The following is a 26,131-nucleotide window of genomic DNA, read 5'->3' as shown; positions in this document are numbered from 1 at the left end:
TATTTTTTTATGCAGCAGGTTCCTATTAGTCATCAGTTTTATACACATCAGTGTATACATGTCAATCCCAGTCCCCAATTCAGCACATCACCATCCCCACCCCGCCGCAGCTTTCGCCCTTGGTGTCCATATGTTTGTTCTCTACATCTGTGTCTCAACTTCTGCCCTACAAACCGGTTCATCTGTACCATTTTTCTAGGTTCCATAGGTTCCACATACATGCATTAATATATGATATTTGTTTTTCTCCTTCTGACTTACTTCACTCTGTATGACAGTCTCTAGATCCATCCACGTCTCAACAAATGACTCAATTTCGTTCCTTTTTATGGCTGAGTAATAGTCCATTGTATATATGTACCACAACTTCTTTATCCATTCGTCTGTCGATGGGCATTTAGGTTGCTTCCATGACCTGGCTATTGTAAATAGTGCTGCAATGAATTAAATTAAATTAAAGCTTAAATTAAGCTTAAAAAAAAACCTCTGAGTTACCCCTTTAATGAAATTAGAGTACATACTTATTAGCACATTCTCTCCTACCCCTCCCCACTCCATTTTTATTCACATGATATGCCCTTTCTGCCTACGTGTCTTACAGTTAAATTACTATTATCACTTTATCTCATGTAGCTTTTCTTTCTAGGATAATAACATTTCTGCTTTGTTTCATCATTACCACTCCACAGTGTTATATTGGAAAGGATTACAACCTTTTATTAATGCTAACCCTTTCATTGTGTGATTTATTCATTTGTGAATTTGGGTTTTTGTTTTTGTTTTAATTTGGATTTTACTCTCAGCTGGTAACTCATTACCTTTAAGTAGGTAATGTATCAAGGGTATGTGGGTACTGAGTCCTTTGCATATTTGAGAATGTCTTCCTGTTATATGGATTCTTGAATGACAACTTGCTGAATCTTTAAGTCTATGGGAATGTTGTCCCCCTCAAAAACTTGGGTTTTTGCAGCATTTCTTTTGACATATAATAACACAGAGGAGAAAGCTGCTTAATAATTTTTCCCTTGTAGTTCTGCCTAATTTTTCCCTTTGACTTGCTTATTTTTCCCTGGATACTTATAGAGATTTTTTTTTTTAAGTGAAGTTCAGGATCTCTTTTTTTTCTTTTTTAATTTAATTTTTTTAATTTAATTTTATTTATTTTTTATACAGCAGGTTCTTATTAGTTATCTATTTTATACATATTAGTGTATATATGTCAATCCCAATCTCCTAATTCATCCCACCAACAACAACCTCTCCCCACCCCAAGTTCAGGATCTCTTAACCAAGGTTTTTCTTGATTATATGTGAGACCTTTAACTATTTCGATGCATGGCCTCCATTTCAGTGCATTTTCTTTTATATCTTTGACTTTTTTTTTTTCTATTTCATTTGTTCTGTTCTCTTTTGAGAAATAAGTTATTTCTCTGTTGGCTCTCCATTGCCCATCTTTCATAGCTATCATTTCCTGCATAATTGCTCTAATCCCTTCAGTTTCTAAAAGACTACAAAATAGTCCTATGTAGTTTAAGATTTTCTTTCCTATGGAGTAAGTATTCAGGTCTGTGCTTTTCCCTTGTCTTTTGCATCCTATGTTTAATTTTGTTTCCCACTACAAGGTTTTTATGTAGGTTCCATGTATTTATGCTTGTTCATTTTTTAATAGAATCAATTCTAGGTAACCTTGCTTAAAAATAGTGTAGTTGAAAATCTCTTTTATTACCTAGATAGATAGATAATTGTTTTATGCACCATTTGGATCTTCCCTTTAAATTTTGAGCTAGAGATCTGTGCTGCTGCTGGCTGACAGTTTCTGTCTAGTCAGTTAGCTACCTGAGAGAGGTAAATTGGGGAGCTGGGACCTTGGACAGCTGCAAGTAGGAACTTTGACTTTTTAATGATTTTTTATTTTAAGACTCTAGGCAGTAGGGGGGCTTCACCAGGTTGGAGGCATATCATTCAGATTTGTTTGGCTGTTTTCCCATTTTGTCAGGGTGAATAGTTTACCTTGATAAGAAGTTGGGTTTGTTTCATGGGTCAGAACATATTTTTCTCTGCGTAGTTACCTTTGATCTGTGGTGGCTGGACATCCTTTTACATTCCCATCAGCAATGTATAGTGATCTAGTTTTTCCACTTCACCAGCATTTGGTGGTATCACTGTTTTTTATTTTAGCCATCCTTATAGGTAAGTAGAGATATCTCATTGTGGTTTTAATTTGCATTTTTCCTAATGGTAAATGAAGTTGAACATTTTCTCATGTTCATGTTATCTATACATCCTCTTCAGTGAAATATCTGTTCATGTCTTTTGCCTATTTTCTAATTGGATTGTTTATTTTTTTCTGTTTAGTTTTGGGAGTTTTTAATATATTCTAAATACTAGTTCTTTGTTAGGTATGTGGTTTACAGATATTTTCTCCCAGTTTGTAGCTTGTCTTTTCATTCTCTCAGTAGGGTCTTTCACAGAGCAAAAGTTTTTAATTTTGATGAAGTCCAGTTTATCAGTTTTACCCTTTTATGAATTGTGCTTTTGGAGTCAAGTCTAAGAACTCTTTGGCTACCTCTTAATCTTGAAGATTTTTCTCCTTCCTTTTTCCTAAAAATTTTATAGTTGCATGTTTTACATTTAAGTCGGTGATCCATTTTGATTCAGTTTTTATATAAGATGTGAGACTCAGGTCAGGGTTTATTTTTTTGCTTAGGGATGTCCAGCACCATTTATCAAAAAGTTTATCTTTCCTCCAGTCAGTTGCTTTTGTACCTTTGTCAGAAATCAGTAGAGCTATTTAAGTGGTCTGTTTCTGGTTCTCTAGTCTACTCCATTGATCCATGAGTCTTTCCCTCCACCAGTACTATAGAATCTTGATTTCAGTAGCTGTATGATGTCTTGAATTCAGGTTGACTGATTCCTCCTACTTTATATCCAATTGTGAGGATCAGAGAAAACATATAAAAGTTTCAAACATAATGCCTCACATACAGTGTATTTGTAAGCATTTATAAGTTGTATCACTATATAACATTCATCCCAATTATATAAGGAAAGTCTTTGGGGAAAAAAGTTTTTGAACATCATTTTAATGTGATTTGAAGAGAGAAATATATTTTGAATATGTAAATATAACAAATGAATATGATAATCCAGAACAGATTACAAATTCTAGACTGACAACCCTGGCAGGATATGGTATAAAGTACTAAAATTTAAAAAACAAATAAAAAACACTGAAAGCCTAGGACTTTATTATGAATTCCACTGACTTTCTGAAAGCCTAAAAAACTGGAGGAAGGATTTGCTCATGTAATAAAGGGCATTAAAGTCTTGGTGAGAGGATATTAGTGACCAATGAGTGACTGAAAACCAACCATAAGAGAAGAGGAGCATTTATCTATATACAAGGATAAAAGATCAGCCTACCCTCAAAGTCTCTGGCACCAATATGGGAAGACCCTGAGTAATTTTTAGAGTTTTAAGAAGAAGAGAGATTGTACTAGGTCAAGTTGTGCTTCAGGTATAAAGGCAGAAGTAAACATTCTCCAGCCTGCAAGAATTTAGAATATAGCACCAATGAGCACCATTACAAAAATTACTTGCTGAAATCCAGCCAACAAAAACACATTAATAAAGAACTCACATTTAGAGCAGCTGTGCTAAAAGAACTATTAATGAGCATAGAGTCCAATTTAAAATATATTCAAGATCAAGCAGTCATGGGAATTAGTGTAATTTACAGAATATAAACTGTAAATTTTACAGAATAAAAGTAGTTCACAAAAATTGATTGTTGTGGGAGTATGTATATATATGCTGATTTACACATTCTCAAAGCAAGAAATCAATAGGTACTGTCTAAATTTGAAATATGTTATAAAAAATTAAGGCCTCTGATTGCTTTATGTTTTTCATAATCCTTATCTTTAGAGGGATTGTTTAGAGGAGGGGGTTCACATTGTAAATGTTTATTAGCTGATGTTCAAAGTTAATTTAGATTCACTTAATTTTCCTTTTTTCTATAAATTCAAATAAATCTAATTTACTATGTTAAAAGTAGCATGACTAATATAATCCCAATTCTGTAAAACGATATCACAATGGTTAAGAATCTGAATTCTTGATTCCAATTGCTGATGTGATCTTGGGAAGCTTACTAAGCCCTCTGTGTCTGAGTTCATCTGTAAAGTGGGATTAATTGTCCCTAGTTTATGGTTTACAGGTAATCCATGCTCTTATTAGTACAGGGCCCAAATGTTAGGTATAATTATCCCCCCTTCTATCTCTGTTATTCATAAAGATGTTATTCATATTTGTAATGATATTCACCAGATGTTAATGATAGTTGTTTCTGAGTGATGGGATTTGGGGTGGTTTCTTTCTTCTTCACATAGTTCTGTATTTGCTTGATTTTTTTTTTTTTAACCAATGAATAGCACAAAGCTGTTCCTTAAAAAATAAAAATATAGGGCTTCCCTGGTGGCGCAGTGGTTGAGAGTCCGCCTGCCGATGCAGGGGACACGGGTTCGTGCTCCGGTCCGGGAGGATCCCACATGACGCGGAGCGGCTGGGCCCGTGAGCCATGGCCGCTGAGCCTGCGCGTCCGGAGCCTGTGCTCCGCAACGGGAGAGGCCACAACAGTGAGAAGCCCTCGTACCGCAAAAAACATATATATATAAATTTAAATTTTAGTTGTCCCAGCACTTTTGCATCTGAAATCTGTAGTTTTAAAATCTCTTCAAATGATTCTGATTATGCATCAGGTTTGGAAAACAGGTGGCATTGATAACTTCCCTGCATTCAATTCTAATTAATATATATTAAAGCCCTTGTAATGTGTGGTGTTGTTAAGCAATGTCTCCTTCCAACCTGGTCTACTTTAGACTCTTGTGTTAAGAAGCTGAAGAGGTGGGGGGTGATGATTTTTGCCAAAAATCTGAGTGGGGCTTGGGGTGCATTCCACTCACATGAGGTAGCTCTTTTATGCCAGGAACAAGAAAGAAAAATGGAGGTATACAGAAATTTAGTCATAAGGCAGGAGCCCTTGAAATTGGAAGGAGATGGGGTAAAAGTAACAGGGATAAGCCAGCACATGCTGACTGAGAATTCTCTGGACCGGAAGGGGTAAGAGTATGACAGGCATCGAACAGCATCACAGAATATTTTAAAGTTAACAAATTTTGTAAAATCAAGAAGTCAGTTTACCCTCCAGTCACCCCCAGAACAGGTGTCTTTCTAAAAAAGTGCTACCTCAGCTAAGAAAACCCTATCCATCTACAAATAATAAAACCTCCATGCTGCAGAAGTAGGCTTGTTCGGAAGCTCAGTATCTTCTTGGAAAATGGCTGGGTAGCAGGTTAGTGTTCATGGTTACTGGAGCTTGATCAGCACTTCCTTCACTTCAGATATTCACTGTGGTGATGGAAATAAGAATTTTCTCAGGCCCTACAGTCCTTACTTCCTGTTCTCAGTCACAGTGCTTTCTGTCTGAGTGGTACTGAACGCCGCTGTGAGTATTGCTTTCCAGTACCAGGAGTGGTAGACTCTGCAGCCATGGAAATTTCAGATGGATTTGTGCCCTTCTGAGACTGTAACGTGATTATATCTGGTGTTAAGGTAAGGAAAGTCACAGCCAGTACAAAAAGAATAAAAAATCAAAACTAGTGTGTTAGAAGGCAGAGTGTCAGTGGGAGAATTACAAGATGTGGGGAATTGCTTGCATTGTGGCTCCTAGTTGAGTTCTCAGTTTCTTAAGTGCCTGCTGTTACCTTAATAGCTTTCCTTCGGTTTACGGCTTCAATCGTACTCTGCCAGTCTTTCTTTAATTACCATAAGAAATTTGGAGTTGTGATGCCTTTCACTTACTTCTCTCAGCTTCATGTTTTCAATTCATGATTCTTTGAAATCACTGACGTCAGTTGTATCAAGTCTTAATAATGTACACTCCAGTTAAAGGGAGAGCTCACATAATAGCAAAAAGATAGTTAAGTAGTCAGTTCTCTTTGGCTTTTTGAATGTAATCTCAGACCAAGGTTTTGGCTAGAGCAAGGTTTAATGAACTGGGCTTCAAATAATCTGGAGAATTTTAGTGTTTCAAAAGAAGCACTTAAAGCAGGAAGGATATTTTTCTGGGATTGTAGATTACACCTTTTGAATTATAAGGATTTTGTTAAAGGGCAGTTTGAATGGGGAAAAGAAGACAGTGGGAGGGAGAAATTGAGGACCCTGCCCCTCAGGGAAAACAGCAGAAAGACTTGGTAAACTTGTTTCTGCTTTTCCTCTGGGAAATTGAATGGGGGAGTTGAGCAGGACATATATACTCTTTACCCATGAAGGCCTACCTTTCTAAACTTGAAGTTATAGTAAAGATAGAGCAAAAGAAGTAAACAAGTGCCTGCTGGTTTCATATTGGTAATTTACATCTCTGGTGTTGAGCAGCTTTGCTCTCCACTTTCCCTTAGGGTCATTCTTCTCAAACTGGAATTGCTATTCAAGAGAGAGGGCCTGAGATACAAGATACAGGATAAGCATGGTAATATAGTTCCATGGCATGACAAATTTACTTACAGATTTTGGAATAAATATTTTTATGTCAAATATACATATATTAAATGTGTATTAAATGGGATAAAATAAAGGTCATATGGAAGTATTTTTATATAAAACTTTTACTAAAGTAAATGTTAATACAGAAAAGTGTGTAAATCATAAATGCAGAGTTTAATGAATATCATGAAGACAACAAACCAGGTAACCACTACTCATTTGTTTTGTCTGATTTTAACATACTTTCTTTTTATAAGTGTTTGGATGCCGTATCTCTTTCCATCCTTTTGCTCTTAACTTTCTGAATATATTTGATATATGTCTCTTGTAAGCAGCGTATACTTGGGTTTATTTTTTCTCTAGTCTGGCTGGTAATCTGTATCTTTTAAATCGAATTTTTAGTCTTTTTATAGTTAATGCTATTGCAGCTAAATTTGTGTTTAGTTAATCATATAACTTTGTTTCCTGTTTGTCCCACGTATTTTTTTATCCATTTCTCCCTTTTTTCTGCCTTGAAAATACTTATATTATTTTATCATTTAATTTTTTCTATTAGAGTTTTACTTATATATTTTTACCTTTTTAATGATTACATCAGCAATTATAGTATACATTCCTAGTGTATTTTCTTTTTTTAATTAAATTTATTTATTTATTTGATTTTTGGCTGCATTGGGTCTTCACTGCTGCGTGCGGGCTTTCCCTAGTTGCGGCGAGCGGGAGCTACTCTTCGTTGCGATGCACAGGTTTCTCACTGCAATGGCTTCTCTTGTTGCAGAGCACGGGCTGTAGGTGCGCAGGCTCAGTAGTTGTGGCACACGGGCATAGTTGCTCCACAGCATGTGGGATCTTCCCAGACCAGGGCTCGAACCTGTGTCCCCTGCATTGGCAGGCAGATTCTTAACCATTGTGCCACCAGGGAAGCCCTCCTAGTGTCTTAAAGTCAGATATTAGTATTTTTACACAACAAAATGATTTTAGAACACTTAAACTCTTTGTATCCTCACACTTTTTCTGCCAGTTTTGTCATTTATTTTAATGATAATAGTAATAATACCTTGTGGGAACTTTTTAATGTTTTATGTAGCCTGTGTTCATTTGTATTTATTTATATACATAAGCTTTTTATAGCTCACCCTTCCTTTTTACATCTCTGAATTTTCATGGAATTCTTTTCCTTCTGCCTGAAGAACTTGTTTTAGTATTTTTAAAAATTTATTTATTTGTTTATTTATTTATTTATTTATTTATGACTGCATTGGGTCTTCGTTGCTGTGCACGGACTTTCTGTAGTTGTGGCGAGCAGGGGCTACTCTTCGTTGCAGTGCATGCGCGGGCTTCTCATTGTGGTGGCTTCTCTTGTTGTGGAGCATGGGCTCTAGGCGCGCAGGTTTCAGTAGTTTTGGCACACAGGCTCAGTAGTTGTGGCTTGCAGGCTCTAGAGCACAGGCTCAGTAGTTGTGGCACACGGGCTTAAGTTGCTCCATGGCATGTGGGATCTTCCCAGACCAGGGCTCAAACCCGTGTCCCCTGCATTGGCAGGTGGATTCTTAACCACTGCACCACCAGGGAAGTCCCTCCTTTTAGTATTTCTTTTAGAGTAGACCTGCTTATTATGAATTCATTCAGATTTTATTTTTTGAAAAATCTTTTTCAGATTTATTTCTGAAGGCAATTTTTGCTGGATATAAAATGCTTTCTTTGTCTTTGGTTTTTGGCAGTTTCACTGTGGTGTTTCTTGGTATCATTTTCTTTTCTTTCTTTTTTTTTTTAGTTTTTAAATTTTTTTGTGTTTCATAGAGCCTCCTGAAATCTGATAGTTGGTAGTCTTTTGCCAGTTTTGGAAAATGTTCAGTCATTATTTCTTCAGATACTGGTTCTCCTCAATCATGTGTCTCTTTTTCTTCAGAGATTCCAATTAACACATATGTTAGACCTTTTCACTCTATTCCTTATGTTTCTTTCGCTCAATTTTTTATTTACTATCCTTATGTCTTTTTGTACTTCAGTCTGTGTAGTTTCTTCTGACCTGGCTTTCAGTTTATTAATTTTCCTCTTCGTCTATGTCTATTCTATACCTTATATCTTAATCTTGTCATTGAACTTATTGACTAACTAAAGTTATTAGTAGGAAAATCTCTTATCTAAGTCTCCTGTGGGTCAATTTCTATTTTCCACTCTTTTCTCTGTTTTCAGTCAGACTTTTAATTTTGATATCTGATTATTTTTTATTGTGTTGGACATTATCACTACCAAAAAATTATAATAATAATTTGAGGTTCTCCATAATTTTATATTTATCCAGGAAACTTTATTTTTGCAGTTAGGCTAGGGGTAGATCACCCTAATCAGTCAGTGGTTAAGATGATTCCAACTTGGGCTTCAGTCCTTGTGAAGGTTGGTCTAATTTCTGCTCCTTCCTTATTCCTAGCTTGTAGCCTTTCAGGGTCCAGATAAAAGCCTGGCTGTTTTCCAAGACCTCTTCTCCAAGACAGATGCTGGACTCTGTTTTTTTTCTTAGCTTCTTTGCATCAGCTCCTGTTTTCTCTGTCAGAATCAGTAGCTGTCTTGAGGAATGAAGCTGTGCCAAATGTCCAGCCTACCTTTCCTGACTTCTTTCTTTTTCCAGAGCTTGTACCCACTCCCCTCAATTCTCACTGCCTTGATATCTTACCAGTGTCTCCAAACATATATATTTTTACATTTTGTTCAGTTTTTCTGGTTGTACTTAGCTGGATGGTTGGTTTTAAAGAACCTAGCCATTCTGGAAATATAACCACATGAAATTGTTTTGTTGTTCCAGTGGTGATCATTGGTTTGTTTATTTGTTTTTACAAAATATTTCAAAGCAGTTTTTATTTTGACTGTCATATCTCCCAAACCCCTACCTTCACTATACATGTCCATTGTCCTGTGCTGTTGGTGGTGATTGGGTAAAGAGTTTGAGAAATGCAATGGAAAGATCACTGGGGCTTCCCTGGTGGCGCAGTGGTTGAGAGTCCGCCTGCCGATGCAGGGGACGCGGGTTCGTGCCCCAGTCTGGGAAGATCCCACATGCTGCGAAGCGACTAGGCCCGTGAGCCATGGCCACTGAGCCTGCATGTCTGGAGCCTGTGCTCCGCAACGGAAGAGGCCACAACAGTGAGAGGCCCGCATACCGCAAGAAAAAAAAAAGCACTGACTTTTTAAGCAGACAGACTTGGGTTCAAATTGTGACTTTTATTGATTTTTGTCAACCTGTGCAAGTTATCTGTTAACTTTTTAAAATTTCTGTTTTCTTATCTGCAAAGTGGTCATAGTGAGAAGGAAAAATGAAATTAAAATTAAAATTTTTTTCAAGCAAGATAAAGTATGGACTGCATCTGGCATGTGGTAGATGCTTAGCAAATGTTTAAAAATTATCTTGGGGAGTTGGAAACTGTAGAATTAGGACTATTCTCATAAGAATTTCATAGGAATTTATAAGTTCACAATGTAGTAATTATTAGCAAACGCTTAATTAGCAACGAAACGCTGTTTCGTTGTCTGGCAGTTCAACAGGCATTTGTCGAGCAGCCACTGTCCCAGGCATCCTACTTAATCCTAGTGATATATAGATGTTGTTCGGGGTCTTGCAGTCCAGTGGGGTAGCAATGAAAGATGGTGAGCAGGTGGCAGCTGCATTCAACACTGCAATGAAGCCTGGGTATTAGGGCGAGGAGTTGGCACACTTTTTTTTAAAGGGCTAGATGAGGCTTTGTGGGACATACTGCCACTGTTGCAGGTACTCAACTCTGCTGTTGTAGTGCAAAAGCAGCCATAGTCAACACGGGGTGTATTCAAGTCAAACTTCACTTACAAAAACAGGTGGCAGATAGGTTTGGCCCTGCGGATCCCAAAACAGTGCTGACTCTAGCCTTCTACAAGCTAAGAATTCTTCTTACATCTTTAAAAGATTGTTTTAATAAAAAAGCAAGAAAAAGAATATACAAGACACTGTTTGTGGTCCACAAAGCCTGATGTATTTTATTTCTAATTCTTTACAGAAAGTGTTTGCTGACCCCTGATGAGAGTAGGTAATGATTACTACCAAAAGAGAAAAAGGGTAAATTTAAGTATTTTGATAGCAAAGAAAGAAAAAGAACGTGGCAAGCAGGCTTGGGTCCATGCAGGATCCTGGCTAGAAGAACAGGAAATTCCGTGTGTAAATACTGACATATTTGCCCGTTCCCCACCCCAGCAGTGATCCTCCTAGTTGCTACTCGTTTATTTTATTGAATTGTCCATACTGTGTGTTTTCGCAGCACATAGAGAGATGAAAGTTAAATACTCTTAGATATGTTCTCCTGTAGGAAAGGAATTAACTTCCCAGTATAGCTAAAAGTTATCAGTCCTTACTCTTGGTATTTATATTGCTTTATAATTTATAACATCCTGCTCATTTTTTTCTTACAGAAATACATTTTCGGGAAATGGCCTCTAAATCTTGGCTGAATTTTTTAACCTTCCTTTGTGGATCAGCAATCGGATTTGTTTTATGTTCTCAGCTACTTAGTATTTTGTTGGGAGAACAGAGGGACCTCCAGCCTAATATTCTTCATAATGATCCTCATGCTAGGCATTCATATGATAATGAACAGAATCATCTAGAAGGACAGATGAACTTTGATGCAGATGCTAGCCAACATAAAGGTATGGCTTACTTTATTAAGGAGTAAAGAGAAACCATATTTTTCAATCGGTTTAAGTGTTGAGAGAATTGGAAAAAGTTATTTATATGAATTTTATTATATCACTATATCTTTTGATGAAAATGAGCTTAATTCTAGATATTAAATGACAGTTCTTGGTTTGCCTCAGGAGAAGGAAATTGCTAAATCCCAGATTTATTTAGGGTGTAAGATATTAACTTTGAATTTATTTTTAAATAGAAATAGTTCAGAAACCATAATTTGGGGAAAGGCAAGACTTTCAAGTTAGATTTGTTTCTAAAAATTTTAATTTTGTTATCATAGTTCATATCTGTGTCTTTGGTTTTTGCTATCATCTTGTTTCAATCTTGGTTTTTGCTTAGTCTTGTTTTCCTAGAAAAGCTCAAGAGGTATATATAAATCTCAATTTATATTTTATCAGTAGCTAACGTAACTAATCTTTTCTTGTTTTGAGAGGCATAAAAAATTAGGGAAGTAGAAAACTAGGAATGTGTTATATATAATGACTTCATTTTCTCCTGGTCTTCTACCTCTATCCAGATGTTCTGAATTATGTCCTTAGTGTGCCCCTTAAATGTTGGTTTTCTCCAAGTTTCTGTCCTTTGGCTCTTTCTTTGCCTGTGTGATGTCATCAATCCCCATAATTTTAGTTTCCATCTTTACCTTGCTGGCTTTACCTTAGCCCAGTTCCACACACTACGAGAAGACATTCAGAATTCAAAGATCTCTGCAAATTGTGATTTATTTGACAGAAAAGAATACAGCAGCTTGAAAAACCATTGGAATTCTGGAATGCAGAGGGTCCCCCATTAAGCATTTTTTCTCTTATCTTTTGGGCAGTAAATTGCTTCTTTCCTACCTCTCAAGCTGAGGTTGAGGGCGAGGTATCACATCCTTGTTGAGTTTTATGAACTAGCAAATACATGCATACTATTACAAAGTGGGTTGTGTGTGTGAATGTTTATATGACAGTGATTCAACTCTGAGCAGCCATGTTCTTATCACAGAGCAGTTTAAGCATTGTGCACTTGATCTGTATCATTGCTCTAGGTCTTCAGTTGATCCGTTGGAGCCAGGCTTCTCTACCCCTGGTAGGCTGTACTAGATCGGCCTCACTGCAGGCACATATACTAGGATCTACTTGTCCTACTTGATGGTCCACAGAATGTGGGGTATGCTAGAGGTCTGTTTCTCTCAGACTTAACATGTGTAAGTCACACTCCTTTTCCTTTATAATCCTAAAATTCGTTCTTCCTCCTATTTTTATATAGCTCATTACTTTCTGCCTAAGCCAGAAACTATGAAGTCGTGGTAGGTACTTTCCTTTGCTTACCAATCGATCCTGTTTCTCATAAATTCTAACAGTCTGCTTCTTTACCATTTTTTAGGTTACTTCTCTCAATCTGTAGCACGCTTGCCCTAGTTCAGGCCGTATATCCATGTACCTGCTCTCAAGCAAACTTGACCATGCCTTTTGTCCTTTCTTCTGGTGAGCTTCATTTAAAGACCTAATTTTTGCATCATCTCTTATTTTTCCTGATATTGCTTTATATCCCCTTCTCTATTCTAGCCAACTTCCCATTCCACTCTTCTATAGTGTTTATAAGGCATTGCTTTATTTTACCCTCAGCACATTGGAACCTTCATACATACCTCTATTATAGCATTTCTAGTATATGGCAAGTATTGGTTTGCATGCCAAGCTCCCATGCTAGAATGAATTCTTCTGAAGCAGGGCATGTGTCTTATTCATCTTTTTATCTCCTGTACCAGCACATGCCTACTACAGAGTAATGAATGAATTAATAATTGAAAGAATGAGAAAGACTATCTGCCAGATTCCAGCAGTAGGGAGAAGGATGTCTTGCTCTAAGTGAAACATATTGGGGATTGCTGCTTCCACCACTTTCCCCACCATCCAGGATTTGGTATATCTGTACAGCTAAGAGATTGGGCTCCTCAAGTATATGAAATGTGAATGCTCTCTGACTGAAAAGAGGGTAATTTTCTTTGTTTTTGGATTGTGAATTCTTGATATTCAGAGGGACATGAGAATACTTTCATGCCCTGCCCAATCTTTCCTTCTACTCCCTCTCCATCAGTTAACTAGAAATTTATGCCTCCAGTTGTTAATTTTTTGCAGGGCTGAGCTTTTGTAACTCACTGGTTGACCTTAACTTTAAGGATGTTTCTCAGGATTCTGCCTAGAGCATTGCTACACAAAGTGAGATTTTGCAGACTCATGCTGGTCCACAACTAAATAAGTATTAAAATCAGGATTAAATAGTTAGAAACCTTTATGGTAATTTGACAATAATTTTGAATAAATCTAGAAATAAAAACTTTGGGCTTGTATTTTATATTTATTTTTTAAATTTTATTTTATTAGTAATTCATTTTTAGCATATTTACAAAAGTATAGGTCTCTAACTATTGGAAATAAAAATTGATCCTTCACCAAGCACTGATCTGGAATATCATAGTTGGATTCTTCCTCTAGAACAGTGTTACTCAAAAGGTAGCCTTGGCCTGACATCCTGTGAATTGTTTGTTACCTGTCTGCATCCTAATAAGGATCTTGCACCAGGATGTAACTCAGTTAAGCTCGCTGCTGAGTTAAGTGGACGTTTTGATAGGTTGTAGTAAAACTTCCTCGATGAAAGAAGTAACATGTTGCTTTATATTCTGGCATAAGCTCCCTATTTCTTTTCAAACCAGTGCTTTGAAAAACATTGCTCTAGACAATCTTGGAAATACACCTCTACCTGTTCTTCTGTTTCTCACTGTTAGATTTGCATTTTGGAATGAGGTATGTTACTGTAAGAAGTAAATTTTGTTTTGCATTAACTCCTCTTCTTCGAACTGGGGTAGTCATGAAAGCATTTTTAAAACCATCTCAGGGTACTTGTAGAAATTCTTAACACGAAACTCTTGTGGACTCCAAAATGAACTGCTACTTCATTAGTTTGTCTTTACTGCCCTTCAGAAGCTTATTCACAGCAGTGGGAAATTCCTGTCAATGTTCTGTTTCTTTCAGCTAAATCACTAATGGTAAAGAGGTATATGGGGTGGTGGGGGGGATCTTTAAAATTGTTTAAGAAAATGTCTTCTTTGGTATAATTTATTTGGATTTTACAACTATGTAAATTAACTTTAAAAAATTTCTGTTTAATAGATGAGAACACTGACATCGCCGAAAACCTCTATCAGAAGGTTAAAATTCTTTGCTGGGTAATGACAGGGCCTCAAAATCTAGAGAAAAAGGCTAAACATGTCAAAGCTACATGGGCCCAGCGTTGTAATAAAGTTTTATTTATGAGTTCAGAAGAAAATAAAGACTTCCCTGCTGTGGGATTAAAAACCAGAGAAGGCAGAGACCAACTATACTGGAAAACAATTAAAGCTTTTCAGTATGTTCATGATCATTATTTAGAAGATGCTGATTGGTTTATGAAAGCAGATGATGATACATATGTTATATTAGATAACTTGAGATGGCTTCTCTCAAAATACAACCCTGAAGAACCCATTTACTTTGGGAGAAGATTTAAGCCCTATGTAAAGCAGGGCTACATGAGTGGAGGAGCAGGATATGTACTGAGCAAAGAAGCCTTGAAGAGATTTGTTGATGCATTTAAAACAGACAAATGTACGCATAGTTCCTCCATCGAAGATTTAGCACTGGGGAGATGCATGGAAATTATAAATGTAGAAGCAGGAGATTCCAGAGATACCACTGGAAAAGAAACTTTTCATCCCTTTGTACCAGAACACCATTTAATTAAGGGTTATCTGCCTAGAACCTTTTGGTACTGGAATTATAACTATTATCCTCCTGTAGAGGTAAGTTTAGAAATTTTATTACTGTATAAGTACTTAGACTGACTTTTGTTTACTTTAAAAAAAAACTAATAATGTGTATGTTTCTTTTGTATCAATAACTAAGAATCTACCTTAGTCTTTTTTATATCGAATGGCAGTGTAACAGAGTAGATGAGAACAAAGGTGTCGGCAGTGGTAATTCAACAAATATTCGTACTACTGTATGCCAGGCACTAAGAATATAGCAGTAAATATGGCCAAGTTCCAGTTCTTGTGAACCTTACATTCTGGATGAGGAGACATACAATAAACAGGCAGACAAGTCAAGTTATAATATGATTTTAGGTAGTGGCAAGTGCCCTGAAGAACAGTAAAGCCAGGTAATAGGATGGAGAGTGACCCAGAGTGGAATGGGGTACTGTAGTTTAGGCAATTAAGGAAGACTTCTCTAAAGGATAACTTTTGAACAGAAACCTGAATGAGGTTAGAAAGCAGGCTACAGGAAGATCTGGGTAGAGAGCCTTCATGTCTTTAGGAACAATGCATGAAAAGACTTTGAGGTTCAGAAAGACCTATGTTCAAATCCTGCTGTCCCACCTAATAGCTGAATGACCTTGGATGGACAAAATTTACCTAACTCCTGAGCCTAAGTTTCCTCATTTGTAAGATGGATCTGATGTACCTGTCTCATTCAGTGAATTACCACGGTGTACCTGTCTCATTCAGTGAATTACCACGGTGTAGGACCGTGTCTATCACACAGTGAGCACCTAATAAGTCCTAGATCTCACTTGACACCTTAGCTTACATTCCTGAGAATTTTATCTAAAATACATTATTTTACTAAATATTTTAGATGTATAGCTAAATATTTGAGAAGGATATACTATTTTGTACCCAACCACCAGCTTTACCAAATATTAATCTTTTGTCACATTTGCTTCAGATTTTTTTTTTTTTTTAAAAAAAGATATAGAACTAGGTGAGGCCTATGTACCCTCCTCAGTCCAGTTCTCTTACCTCCTTCCTCAGAGTTAACCACTATCATGAGTTTAGTACTTAAAATAACCATGCGTGTTTTTATATTTTTCCTACATGTTTATGAATCTATAAATAATATATAGGATATTGTTTTGCAGGTCTTTAAATAAGTGGAATTATACCTCATGTATACTTGAACATATGCCTTTTTCACACATTGAAATTTGTCAACATTAATGTATGTATCTGCTTCATTAATTTAGACTGCTGTGTCATAATCTAATATATGAATATACTGTAACTTACCCATTCTTCAGCCGATGTATATTTTAGTAGGCTGTTGCTGGGTTTTCACTGTATGAGCATTGCAGCAGTGAATGACTGGAGACCGGGAGTCATGAAACGTAGCTTTTAGACTCAGTTCTCTTGTTGATTAATATGTCTCAAGGCAAGTCGCTAGTGCTCTTCACCTTCTTTCGTCTGGCCCTAAGGTACAAATAATACACTTTGTGCTACCTTCCTCTACTTCATGAGCCAATGTTTTCAGATCATCATCTAGAACAGTGGTTCTCAACCGGGGGCTTTTTTGCTTCCCAGAGGACATTTGGCAAAATCTGGAGACCTTTTTGCTTGTTAACTTAGCAGTTGCTACTGACACCTAATGGATAGAAACCCACGAGACTGTAAACCCACTAGGTGCTAAACATTCCACAATGCACAGGACAGCCCTCACAACAAAGATTATCCAGCCCAAAATGTCAACAGCACTGTTTTCACAACCTTGACCGAGAATATCTGACCCAAGCTTTAAGCTATCAGCTTTAAAAAGGAAAACTTGAAGCAAATCACTACCATTTCAGCTCTCAACCACCAGTGTGTTCTTGTTACTTACACAGAAATGATAGCTAATCCTTACGGCAATCCTGCATTTAAGAGGGGACAAAACTGGGGCTCAGGAAAATCAAGTAACTGGTCTATCCTGCTAAGTAGCCTAGGCAGTATTGCAAATCCACTCTGGTTCTAAAAGCTTGTGTTATTTCCATCATGAGCACCCCTCTCTGATTAATGGGATATGTGCCCCCGAAAGGAGGGTAGGGGATATGTTAGAATAAATATTCTTTTGTTGGGATAAATTCCACTTGAATAAACATTTTAAAACACAGTTTTATGTAATGAGGTTGTTTGAAACCGTATGCTAGCATCTTATTGCTATTAGAGATGCAAGAATTTCCTAAACTATAAAACAGATGTATTCCCAAGTGTGCTTTTGATAGTCTATTTTTGTTTTGGTTTTAGTGAGGTACTACTTTGGATGCTTCTTTAGTGTAAACTCTTCTTAAACCATTCCAAGATTACTTGACCTCTTCCCTTCTTAATTCTGCACCCTTTCCCATACAAAAATATACCCAAACTCAAAAACATTACAAATGCATAATAACAAATACACCTAATGCATGTAAGATTTTACTGAGAGTATCTGATATTGAGTACACATAACAGTAACAGTAAAGGGACATCATAATTGTCATTATTTTGTAACCAGCAAAATATCCTACTTTCTCTTTAAGAGTACTGCCCACAGTTCCCACCTACATATAGGGTATACCCAACAATATACTTTATATTAACAAAATAAATATTTCTATAGTACATATTTTATTTAAATTGTACTAGCTTTTTAAATGGATGGAAAATTTTATGTTCCTTCTATAATAATTTGTGAGTTGTATTGAAGATTGTAAAATGGGCTTGGAAGTTCCAAAATTGACCCAACCTTCTGATATTGTCTCTTCTCTCTCAGGAGGTTCTATATAAACCCAAAGTGAAATCAGACTTCTATTATTACTCATCATTTAATAAATCGTCTTCTCTCTAAGGGAGTTACTGTTTTCAGAGCCATCCTGAGTCTCATACATACACTTCCTCTCTCTAGTAATCACTGAAAATATAGTGTAGAAAATTTTTTTCTAGAGGTTAGGGTGTGAGATATTCTAGATGATCAAAGAGTTATGTTCTTAAGCTGGTTGTTCAGAACTTTGCGTGCAGTTCCCTTCTCATACCACCTTCTTACTTCCCTAGAAGTAAGTCTATTCCTAGGAATAAAGTCTGTTCCCTAGGAATAAAGTCTATTCTCTAGGACTACATACAGTCTATTCCCTAGCAGCAGATTTTTCACCAGAAAATTTGCAATCAGTCTTCATACAGTGGATTTAAAATAAGTGGATTTTAAAATATTTAAAAAACCCTCTACTTGTGAAATTGCCTTTTTGTAGGTCAGAAATGATCAAATATGGTTTATTATATTAATTCTTCAGTTTTATTTGCATTAACTCTAATCCATTTGAAACTTACTAATATATGGTTGATGTAGAGAGCTCTTGATTTTTCCAAATTGTTAACTAATTATTCCAGTACCATTTATTAACTGTGTCTTGCTTTCATTAACTGATTTAAAAATACCTCCTTTATTATCATTCACTATAGCATTGCTTATAGTAGGATTGGTATCTGAGATTTCAGTTCTGTTCTATTTGGTTTTGGCTCAGTATCATATTGTTTTGAACCTTGTAGCTTTACAAAAATTTTAAGTTATTAAGAGTGTGTCTTCCTCTCCTTTATTTCTCCCTCTCTTTTAAATTGTTTTGGCAACTCTCATGTCTTTATTCTGGTGTATAAACTTATTAATTTAGGAACAGTGGACATCTTTGCCCAGGATTTTTTAAGTTCCTTTTAGGTCCCTTAGTAAAGTTTTATACTTTTCTTCAGGTAAGTCTTTATTTCTTAAGTATCTCCCTAGGTTTTTAGTATTTTTGTTACTCTTCTACTTGGGCTCTTTTCTTAGAACTTTTTAACTAGTATATACATGAAAGCTGTTTGGTTTTTTTTTTTTTAAGCATCTTTAAAATCTGACTCTGTTCCTGGATTTTTTATTTCTGATGATTTTTCACTCTACTCTCGAGTTTTTGGGGTATCCATAATCATATGCAAAGAACTAGGTATTTCGTTTCTAATAATTTTAGCTGTTTTTTTATAGCCTTTTATTGTTTATAAAGCTTAATAAAAACAGTATCCTGGCCATCCAGTAACAAAACAGCGCAATAGAGTATAGCATAATTAATGCAGTAAATCTTATCAAAAATATTATTGCAATATTTCACAGTTATATAAAATTGCTTCCAGAGAGGATCAGTAATTTAATATTAACCGCTCTTGTTCTAGTCTTTAGTTTACTATGCACTGGCCACTATAGTAACCACATATGACTATTGAGTGTTTGAAGTATGGCTATCAAAATTTAGATGTGCTCAGGTGTAAAAGTCATACTTGATTTCAAGGACTTAGCACAAATAAAAAGAATGATTTCATCAATAATTTAAAAAATATTGATCACCTATTGAATATTAAGAAAATAATATAGATTTATTCAGTTAAAATATATTCAAATTAATTTCACCTATTTTTACTTTTTAAGTATGGCTATTGCATTGTGTGGCTCACATATATCTACTGGACAGAGCTGGTTTGATAATCACAAGTTGACTTATCTGTTTACTTTTCATATTTGTTCCTATTATTAAATTCCCTAAAGATGTAAAAAGTAGGCACCAGACAATTTTCCAGCATCTACAAAGTGGTCCAAGAAACCCACATATCCAGTGTTTGTTTCAAAGGAAAGCTCAGAGAAAATACAGTGGACAATTTCTTAATGATTTTTACTGCATTGTAAGCTATATCCTTCCAAACATGAATTATTAAATGTTCAATTTAATAGGTCAATATGAGTCTTCTCTGGGAACTTGCCAGAATGTTTTTCTCCCTGGGCCCCTGCAAAGACATTAGAGACTTAAGTTTTCTTGGAGTCGTCTGAGTGAAACAGTCTCCAGATACCAATTCTGACCCCCAGATGGCCTTGTGACTATTTAAGTCTGGGAACAGTTTTTTAAATTTCTGTTTTATTTTCTTGGTTTTTCATTCCTCTTTGTATGTTTGTTGTATTTTTGTTATTTTGTTTTTGTCTTGTTTTATTTAAATCTGCTCTCATGCCAACTCTATTAGAAATCTATGAGAATTATATAACTGAACAAAGGTTTAACTTTGACCTACTTACTGAGGGCCACCTGAACTTGATTATTCTGTCAGTAATAGCTAACATTTATTGAGCATTTACTATAGGTAAAGCATGGTACCAAGCGTGTGACACGTTGTCTCCTTTAAGTAAGCATCTTTTGAACATGGGGAAATTGAAGCTTATAGAGATTAAGTAACTTGCCCAAGATTATATACTAGTAGGCAAAATTTAGACTCAAACCCAGGTGTGACTCAGCACTTCCTCTCTTAAATACTATACTGTTTGGGTTGATTTGTCGATGAAGTATTAGGTTGCAGACACATACTGGGCAAGGCTTTGTAGTCATTGAATGTTCCAAAGGTGTCTTTCTGAGGCTGAGCCAAGCAGAACTTCATAGTGAGAAAGTTATGAAGAGAAAGCAAAACTTGGAGAAATAGAGCATTATCCTTTGTATAGCTGACCCTTTTATTTGAAGAGGTCTCAAGCGTTTTCTTTTTTTGCTAATCCATAGGGCATGAGAGAATATTGTTTCAGTTAGATGTACTTCAGCAACTTCATGTTTGATTTTAAATCATTGGGAACTCTGAAAACTCTTGGTCTCTTTCACAGGTCTAATAAATTATGTGCCTCTGCTTTACTTTGCCAGCCTTAATGCTTGGATTCTGTTAAAATTAGTGTTTCCTTTATCAGTATTTGAATATTGTATGTTAACAATGTTCTATTTATTAATAATGCCTGTTTCCACTACTTTTTTAGGGTCCTGGTTGCTGTTCTGATCTTGCAGTTTCTTTTCACTATGTTGATCCTACAACTATGTATGAGTTAGAATACCTCGTTTATCATCTTCGTCCATATGGTTATTTATACAGATATCAACCTGCCTTACCTGAGAAGATGCTAAAGGAAATAAGTCAAACATACAAAAACGAAGATACAAAAGTAAATCAGGAGCCCTTGAAAGAAAAACATAAATGAACAGAGGTAAAATGTCTAGCATTGCACTGAAGAAGAACGTCTCCATTTCTGATATAGAACACTGGAATCCCAGTGAGGAATTCTTTCTAAGTGAACATTCCATATTAGAAATTTTTCATATGAATGACTGTAAACTGAAGCTTTAAGTGAGCTGTGAAGTCTGTTGAAATGTGTTTTGATACAGTAATATATATACATATATGAAAAACTTGTGTTTTTAAAATGGTGGCCAGGCAGAGGAACTAGAAGAGATTTTGTTGCCTGTTCCTGACCACATGTATTATTTTCACTGAGAAACTAAAACAGTTAAATTTGCTAAAACTACACTGCACCATTGTTAGTAACCCACACACGATGCTACACAGATCTGCCTTAAAGAAAATTTAGAAGGAAATATTGTTGCTCAGTGTTGTTTGTAAACTCAAAACATGAGTTTATATTTGCAGTATGATATAAATGAACCAACCACCGCCCCCCCCACACACACACATGCAACTCTTGTCTAATGAAAATTTTGCTGTGACTATTTATAATTGGCAGTATTTCTTCCAGAGTAAGGTAGAATAAGAATGGCACTTGACCTAAAGTGCATTAATAAAACCACATTTTGAAATTATCATGGGCCTTGACTGTATTATATACTTGGTTCTAATTAATAGTTAATCTTTTACTGAGTGCCCATTGTCTCTTTCCTAAACATGTTTAACCATTCTTGAATGCCATTCTCAACTATTAATATTTATTTACTGAAAGTGTTAATAGCATTCTGTAAACATGCATTTTTAAATATTTTATTCCCAAATTTGCCCATTGTTAATTATGGGTAACTAATAAATAGTAAATGTAGTGCTATTTGGGGATGCTTTTCTTATATTAGTGCCACTCTCAGGAATCACTAAGTAACATTTTTAACTGATTATTTAAAACTGTCCAACTACATAATTATAGTTCCTTTCATTCTCATTCTGCTGAGAGATGAGAACTTGTTTGTGCCTTTCATAACTTGTTTAAAGCAGTTTTGAGATTCATTTTCAGGCTCTGAGGTGGCTGTTAGTTACACTGGCAAAATAAATAGTGAGATTTTGACCAGAGTTAATTAAAAACATTAAAAAATGCAGAGTGCTTAAACAAATAGAAATATGTCAGATATTAAAAGACCAAATACTTAGTTTACGAATAACAGCCTGAATTTTGATGGTGACTTATTTGGGGATGATTGTTTTGCCAATGGACAGTTGTAAGAGAGCTCAGTCTTGATGACATCAAAAACACATTCATAAATGTTTTGTTCTAATTTTAGTGACCCTCTATTTAAAGAATTTCTGGAAGGAAAGAAAATTTTAAATTTTTGTTGTCTTTAGCAATATCATCTGAGTGTATCCTAACAGTATACTTTACAGACTTTCCATAAGATTATCTTAAACATTACAAATAATTTACATTTCTCTTATGTTTTATCATTATGCTAATTTTATGTGGCTGTCATGCCATTGATTCTGCTGCTTAGCTAAATAGTTTATATTTATTGTGCCAAAACATGTCAAAACCATGACCTCTTTCAGTTGTATATTTGAGAGGATGTTCATCTTAGTGGCTAATTATGGATTACTCTGTCAACATAGTGAAAACTTATACCAGTTTTTACCAATTGAATTGTTTTTTGTTATTTTCATGATGATATCATCTGCCAGAATTTCAAGGCGTTCATTCTATTCTTTGAACAACTCTTTACCTTGGTATGGATAGGAATTTATTTGCAGTCCGTACATGCTACTTTTCTGTACTAGAAGTATAAATGGTTTACCATAAACATCCAAAAACCTTAAAATTGATTCATAGGAAATCAACATTGTGATGAATCCTGGGGTCTGAAGTCAGACTGCCTGGGTTTAAATTCTTGCTCCATCACTAGTTTTGTAACCTTGAGCAATTTACTTAATCTCTCTGTGCCTCAATTCCCTCATCTGTAAACTAGGGACAATAGTACTACCTACCTCACAGGATTTTTATGAGGATTAAATGAGTGAAAATGTGTATGGCTTTTAAAAACACTGTTTGGCCCTGAGTATGGAGCGCTAAGTATAAAGTTTTCTTATTATTCTTTACCTTGGAATGTAAATATTTGTTTAAATGAATGAGAAATCTGCTTTAATCAAATCAGGTAATAAAGGAAATAACTCATACATTTCTTATAATAAGTAATAGCTAGTTTTTATTTGATGCTTACTGTATGGCAGGTAACGTGCTTAGATACTCTGTGTTAATCCTCACAAATTGGGGGTTATTCCCATGTTATAGATGAGGAAACTGAGGCTCAGAAAACTAAAGTCATTTTCCACTGTCAGAAAGCTACTAAGTAACAGAGCTAGGATTTATACTGGAAGCATGTGTGTTCTTTGCCCCATGTTAGCCTTGAGGTTAATCATTAGCATTATTTCCATTTTTACTTAATGGCATGTGACATCTGATACATTGGCCAGCAGTAGTCAGATTAACCAGCCAAATTGTCATAGTGGTTCTTAAATTGCGGTTATTATACTCTTGCCTGGGAGCTTGTTAAAACGGAGATTTCAAGACCCCAATTCCAGAAATTTTGATTCTATCATGGGACCCAGGAGTATGCATTCTTACCAGATACCCTTGGGCACTGGTTCTCCACCAGTGTGTGGTCCCAACCAGCAGTATCAGCATCACCTGGAAACTTGTTGGTAATGCATCCTCTCCTGGGTCTCACCCCAGACCTACTGAATCAGGAACTCTAGGGGTAGAGGCTAGCAAATATGTTTAAACAAGCCCTCCAGGTGAATCTTATTCAGCATTCCCCTAAAACCTGGTGATTCTGATGCAAATCATCCTTGGTACACGCTGAGGATTACTTGCCCTGTAAGTAAGATTATCTTTCAAAAATTTAGATAAAGCATGTTTTAAATGAGTGTAGTTCAACATCACACTATATTAAATGTAAAAGACTAAAGATAATTTAAAGGGTCAGTGGATCATTCATTTTGGCAAAATTCTTTAGCTTCTTCAGAGTTACTAATATCAGGGCCCACAGTTTAGTAATTTCATATTGGGGCAGAAAAGTTTCAGTGAATACTAGTAAGTATATATTAATTCATTAAAAGCATACTTAAATGAATGTCATAAAAAATGTCCACATTTGTTAGTAAAAACATTTTAAATGGAGGTAGCAAAGTACTATTTTATAATGTGCAGAATGTTTTTCTGCCAATTCATACTATCAAAATTTCATCACTTTTCAAGAATCAGTTGACTGTCCTATAGGACCTAATAAAGCAAAAAACTCTCCAGGTATTTGATAGAGCACATAAAACCAGATTTCATGATGATAATGACTTATACTGTCTTTTAAATTAAGATTTTTGTCATCTGGGTAAATGATTTTAGTATGGTCTCAAAACAGGCTTTTGCTATCTTACGTTCTCCAATATATACTTGTATTTTCAAGTGGAAAGTTCATAGATGATACAAGCAGATTTTTATCCCAGAGTTCAATTATTTGTTTTCAAATAAACTTCAGAGGAGTTTTTGTTACTGTAAGAAAATTCGAAAATAAATCACTGACCAATTTTTTTTTTAAGTATGGTAATTGGATTTGAGCATTAAATTTACTAACTGGTTATTTTCATAATTGTTTGAGTATTAATTTTTCACTTCCTTGAGCCCGTTATACTGTATTATTACCAGATTGAGGCTTGAAAAATCCTTCATTTGATTGATTAGATCAAGTCTACCCTTTTATTCATTTAAATTTTCATTTCTTTAGAATATTCTCTGACAGTTTCTGCTTCTTTGTATTTATTGCCCTTTATTTCCTTGATAACTAACTTCCATTTTCTAACTACTCTTAATTCTGCCTTCACAAGGTTAATTTGGCTGTTATTAGTGATTAGAGTATGTATCACTTACATTATTTTATACCTATTAACATTAGGTTTCCCTATGAGGTTGGAAGTAAAAATTTGTCTAAGAATAATGCCTGCTGGCTCTCAGGATACTTGACCTACTTAAAAGTCTACAGTGTTGAACTAATACTAGATATACAATTAAATGAAGTAAAATTATTTGGATTCTACTACTTTCCAAATTCCCCTTTTCACAAACAAAAAAAACTCATTTGCCTCATCTCTCTACTTATTTATAGTAAGCCTGACAGAAGCATACTTAAGAAATCTAGGGGACAACCTGTGGTTTATTTTGTGCTAAATGTAACCTCTGTTGATTTTTAAAAGATGGCTTATGTTTATATATTGGAGTTGAAATATTTAATTCAAATTAGAATAAGAAATTTTATAAATTCTCTTTAGAGAAACCAACTCTGAAACTAGTTTCATAGTTGAATAATGCTCTATTTCAATTCCTTTACCTCTCTAGTTTTTAGTTTATATGTGTTAAGTTTAAATAACTTTGCAGAGCCCTGCAAATTAATAATCCATATGAAGTATATTATTGGAGGGAAACTAATCTTACTGCTAAGCAGTGTGTTATATTACCCAGTGAACGTTTGTGTTTTGGAATTTAAAAATTATGTAAGGTAATAGTATCATGAATGATTTAAAAATGTCTGGTGACTTGCTTATTTTAAGTGATCACCAATAAGTCAGAAAAATGTATTTTTAAATATGTTTTTTAAAGTGCCTTTTGAACGTTTTTAAACAATGGATTTAAACAACTGCATAAAATAAATTACCATGTTTAAAGCTGTTTTATCTGATTATTTTTAACTGATGTAAAAGTTGTGGGAGAAACATTGTCTCTAATGGGTAGTTTTGGGGTTATTTACCAAAAATATTAAACTATTTTCCCATCAAAGTTATTCAATTTAAATAGGCTTAAATAATTTTTACTGTAACATATATTATTTTTCTTTAAAGCAACAAAATATTCCACCTCTGATTTTGAATAATGTGCCTTAAAAAACAGAAACACCTATGCTGTAGGCCAGGTAAGTGTGTGTCTGTGTATACATGTGTTTAGGTATACGTATATGTTATAGAAAGAGGAAAAGATTGCTTTTCTATTTCTTGGT

At 35.2% G+C, this 26,131-nt stretch overlaps 1 protein-coding gene across 1 annotated transcript in view; it reads left to right on the top strand.

Moving 5' to 3' along the window:
* The window catches only part of C1GALT1 (core 1 synthase, glycoprotein-N-acetylgalactosamine 3-beta-galactosyltransferase 1), a 34,866-nt gene extending 13,459 nt beyond the window's left edge, over positions 1–21,407 (top strand). Inside the window, exons 2-4 of the mRNA XM_007450792.1 lie at positions 10,978–11,214; positions 14,410–15,077; positions 20,863–21,407. Of these exons, the coding sequence (XP_007450854.1) occupies positions 10,978–11,214; positions 14,410–15,077; positions 20,863–21,081 (1,124 nt within the window). The 3' untranslated portion in view covers positions 21,082–21,407. The remainder of the gene's footprint in view (positions 1–10,977; positions 11,215–14,409; positions 15,078–20,862) is intronic.
* The last annotated feature ends 4,724 nt before the right edge of the window (positions 21,408–26,131 follow it).

The sequence above is a fragment of the Lipotes vexillifer genome, unplaced genomic scaffold, assembly GCF_000442215.2.
Source record: "Lipotes vexillifer unplaced genomic scaffold, Lipotes_vexillifer_v1.1 scaffold107, whole genome shotgun sequence".
Taxonomy (NCBI): domain Eukaryota; kingdom Metazoa; phylum Chordata; class Mammalia; order Artiodactyla; family Lipotidae; genus Lipotes; species Lipotes vexillifer.
Note: the sequence above shows the minus strand (reverse complement) of the source record. Positions and strands in the feature narration are given on the sequence as shown.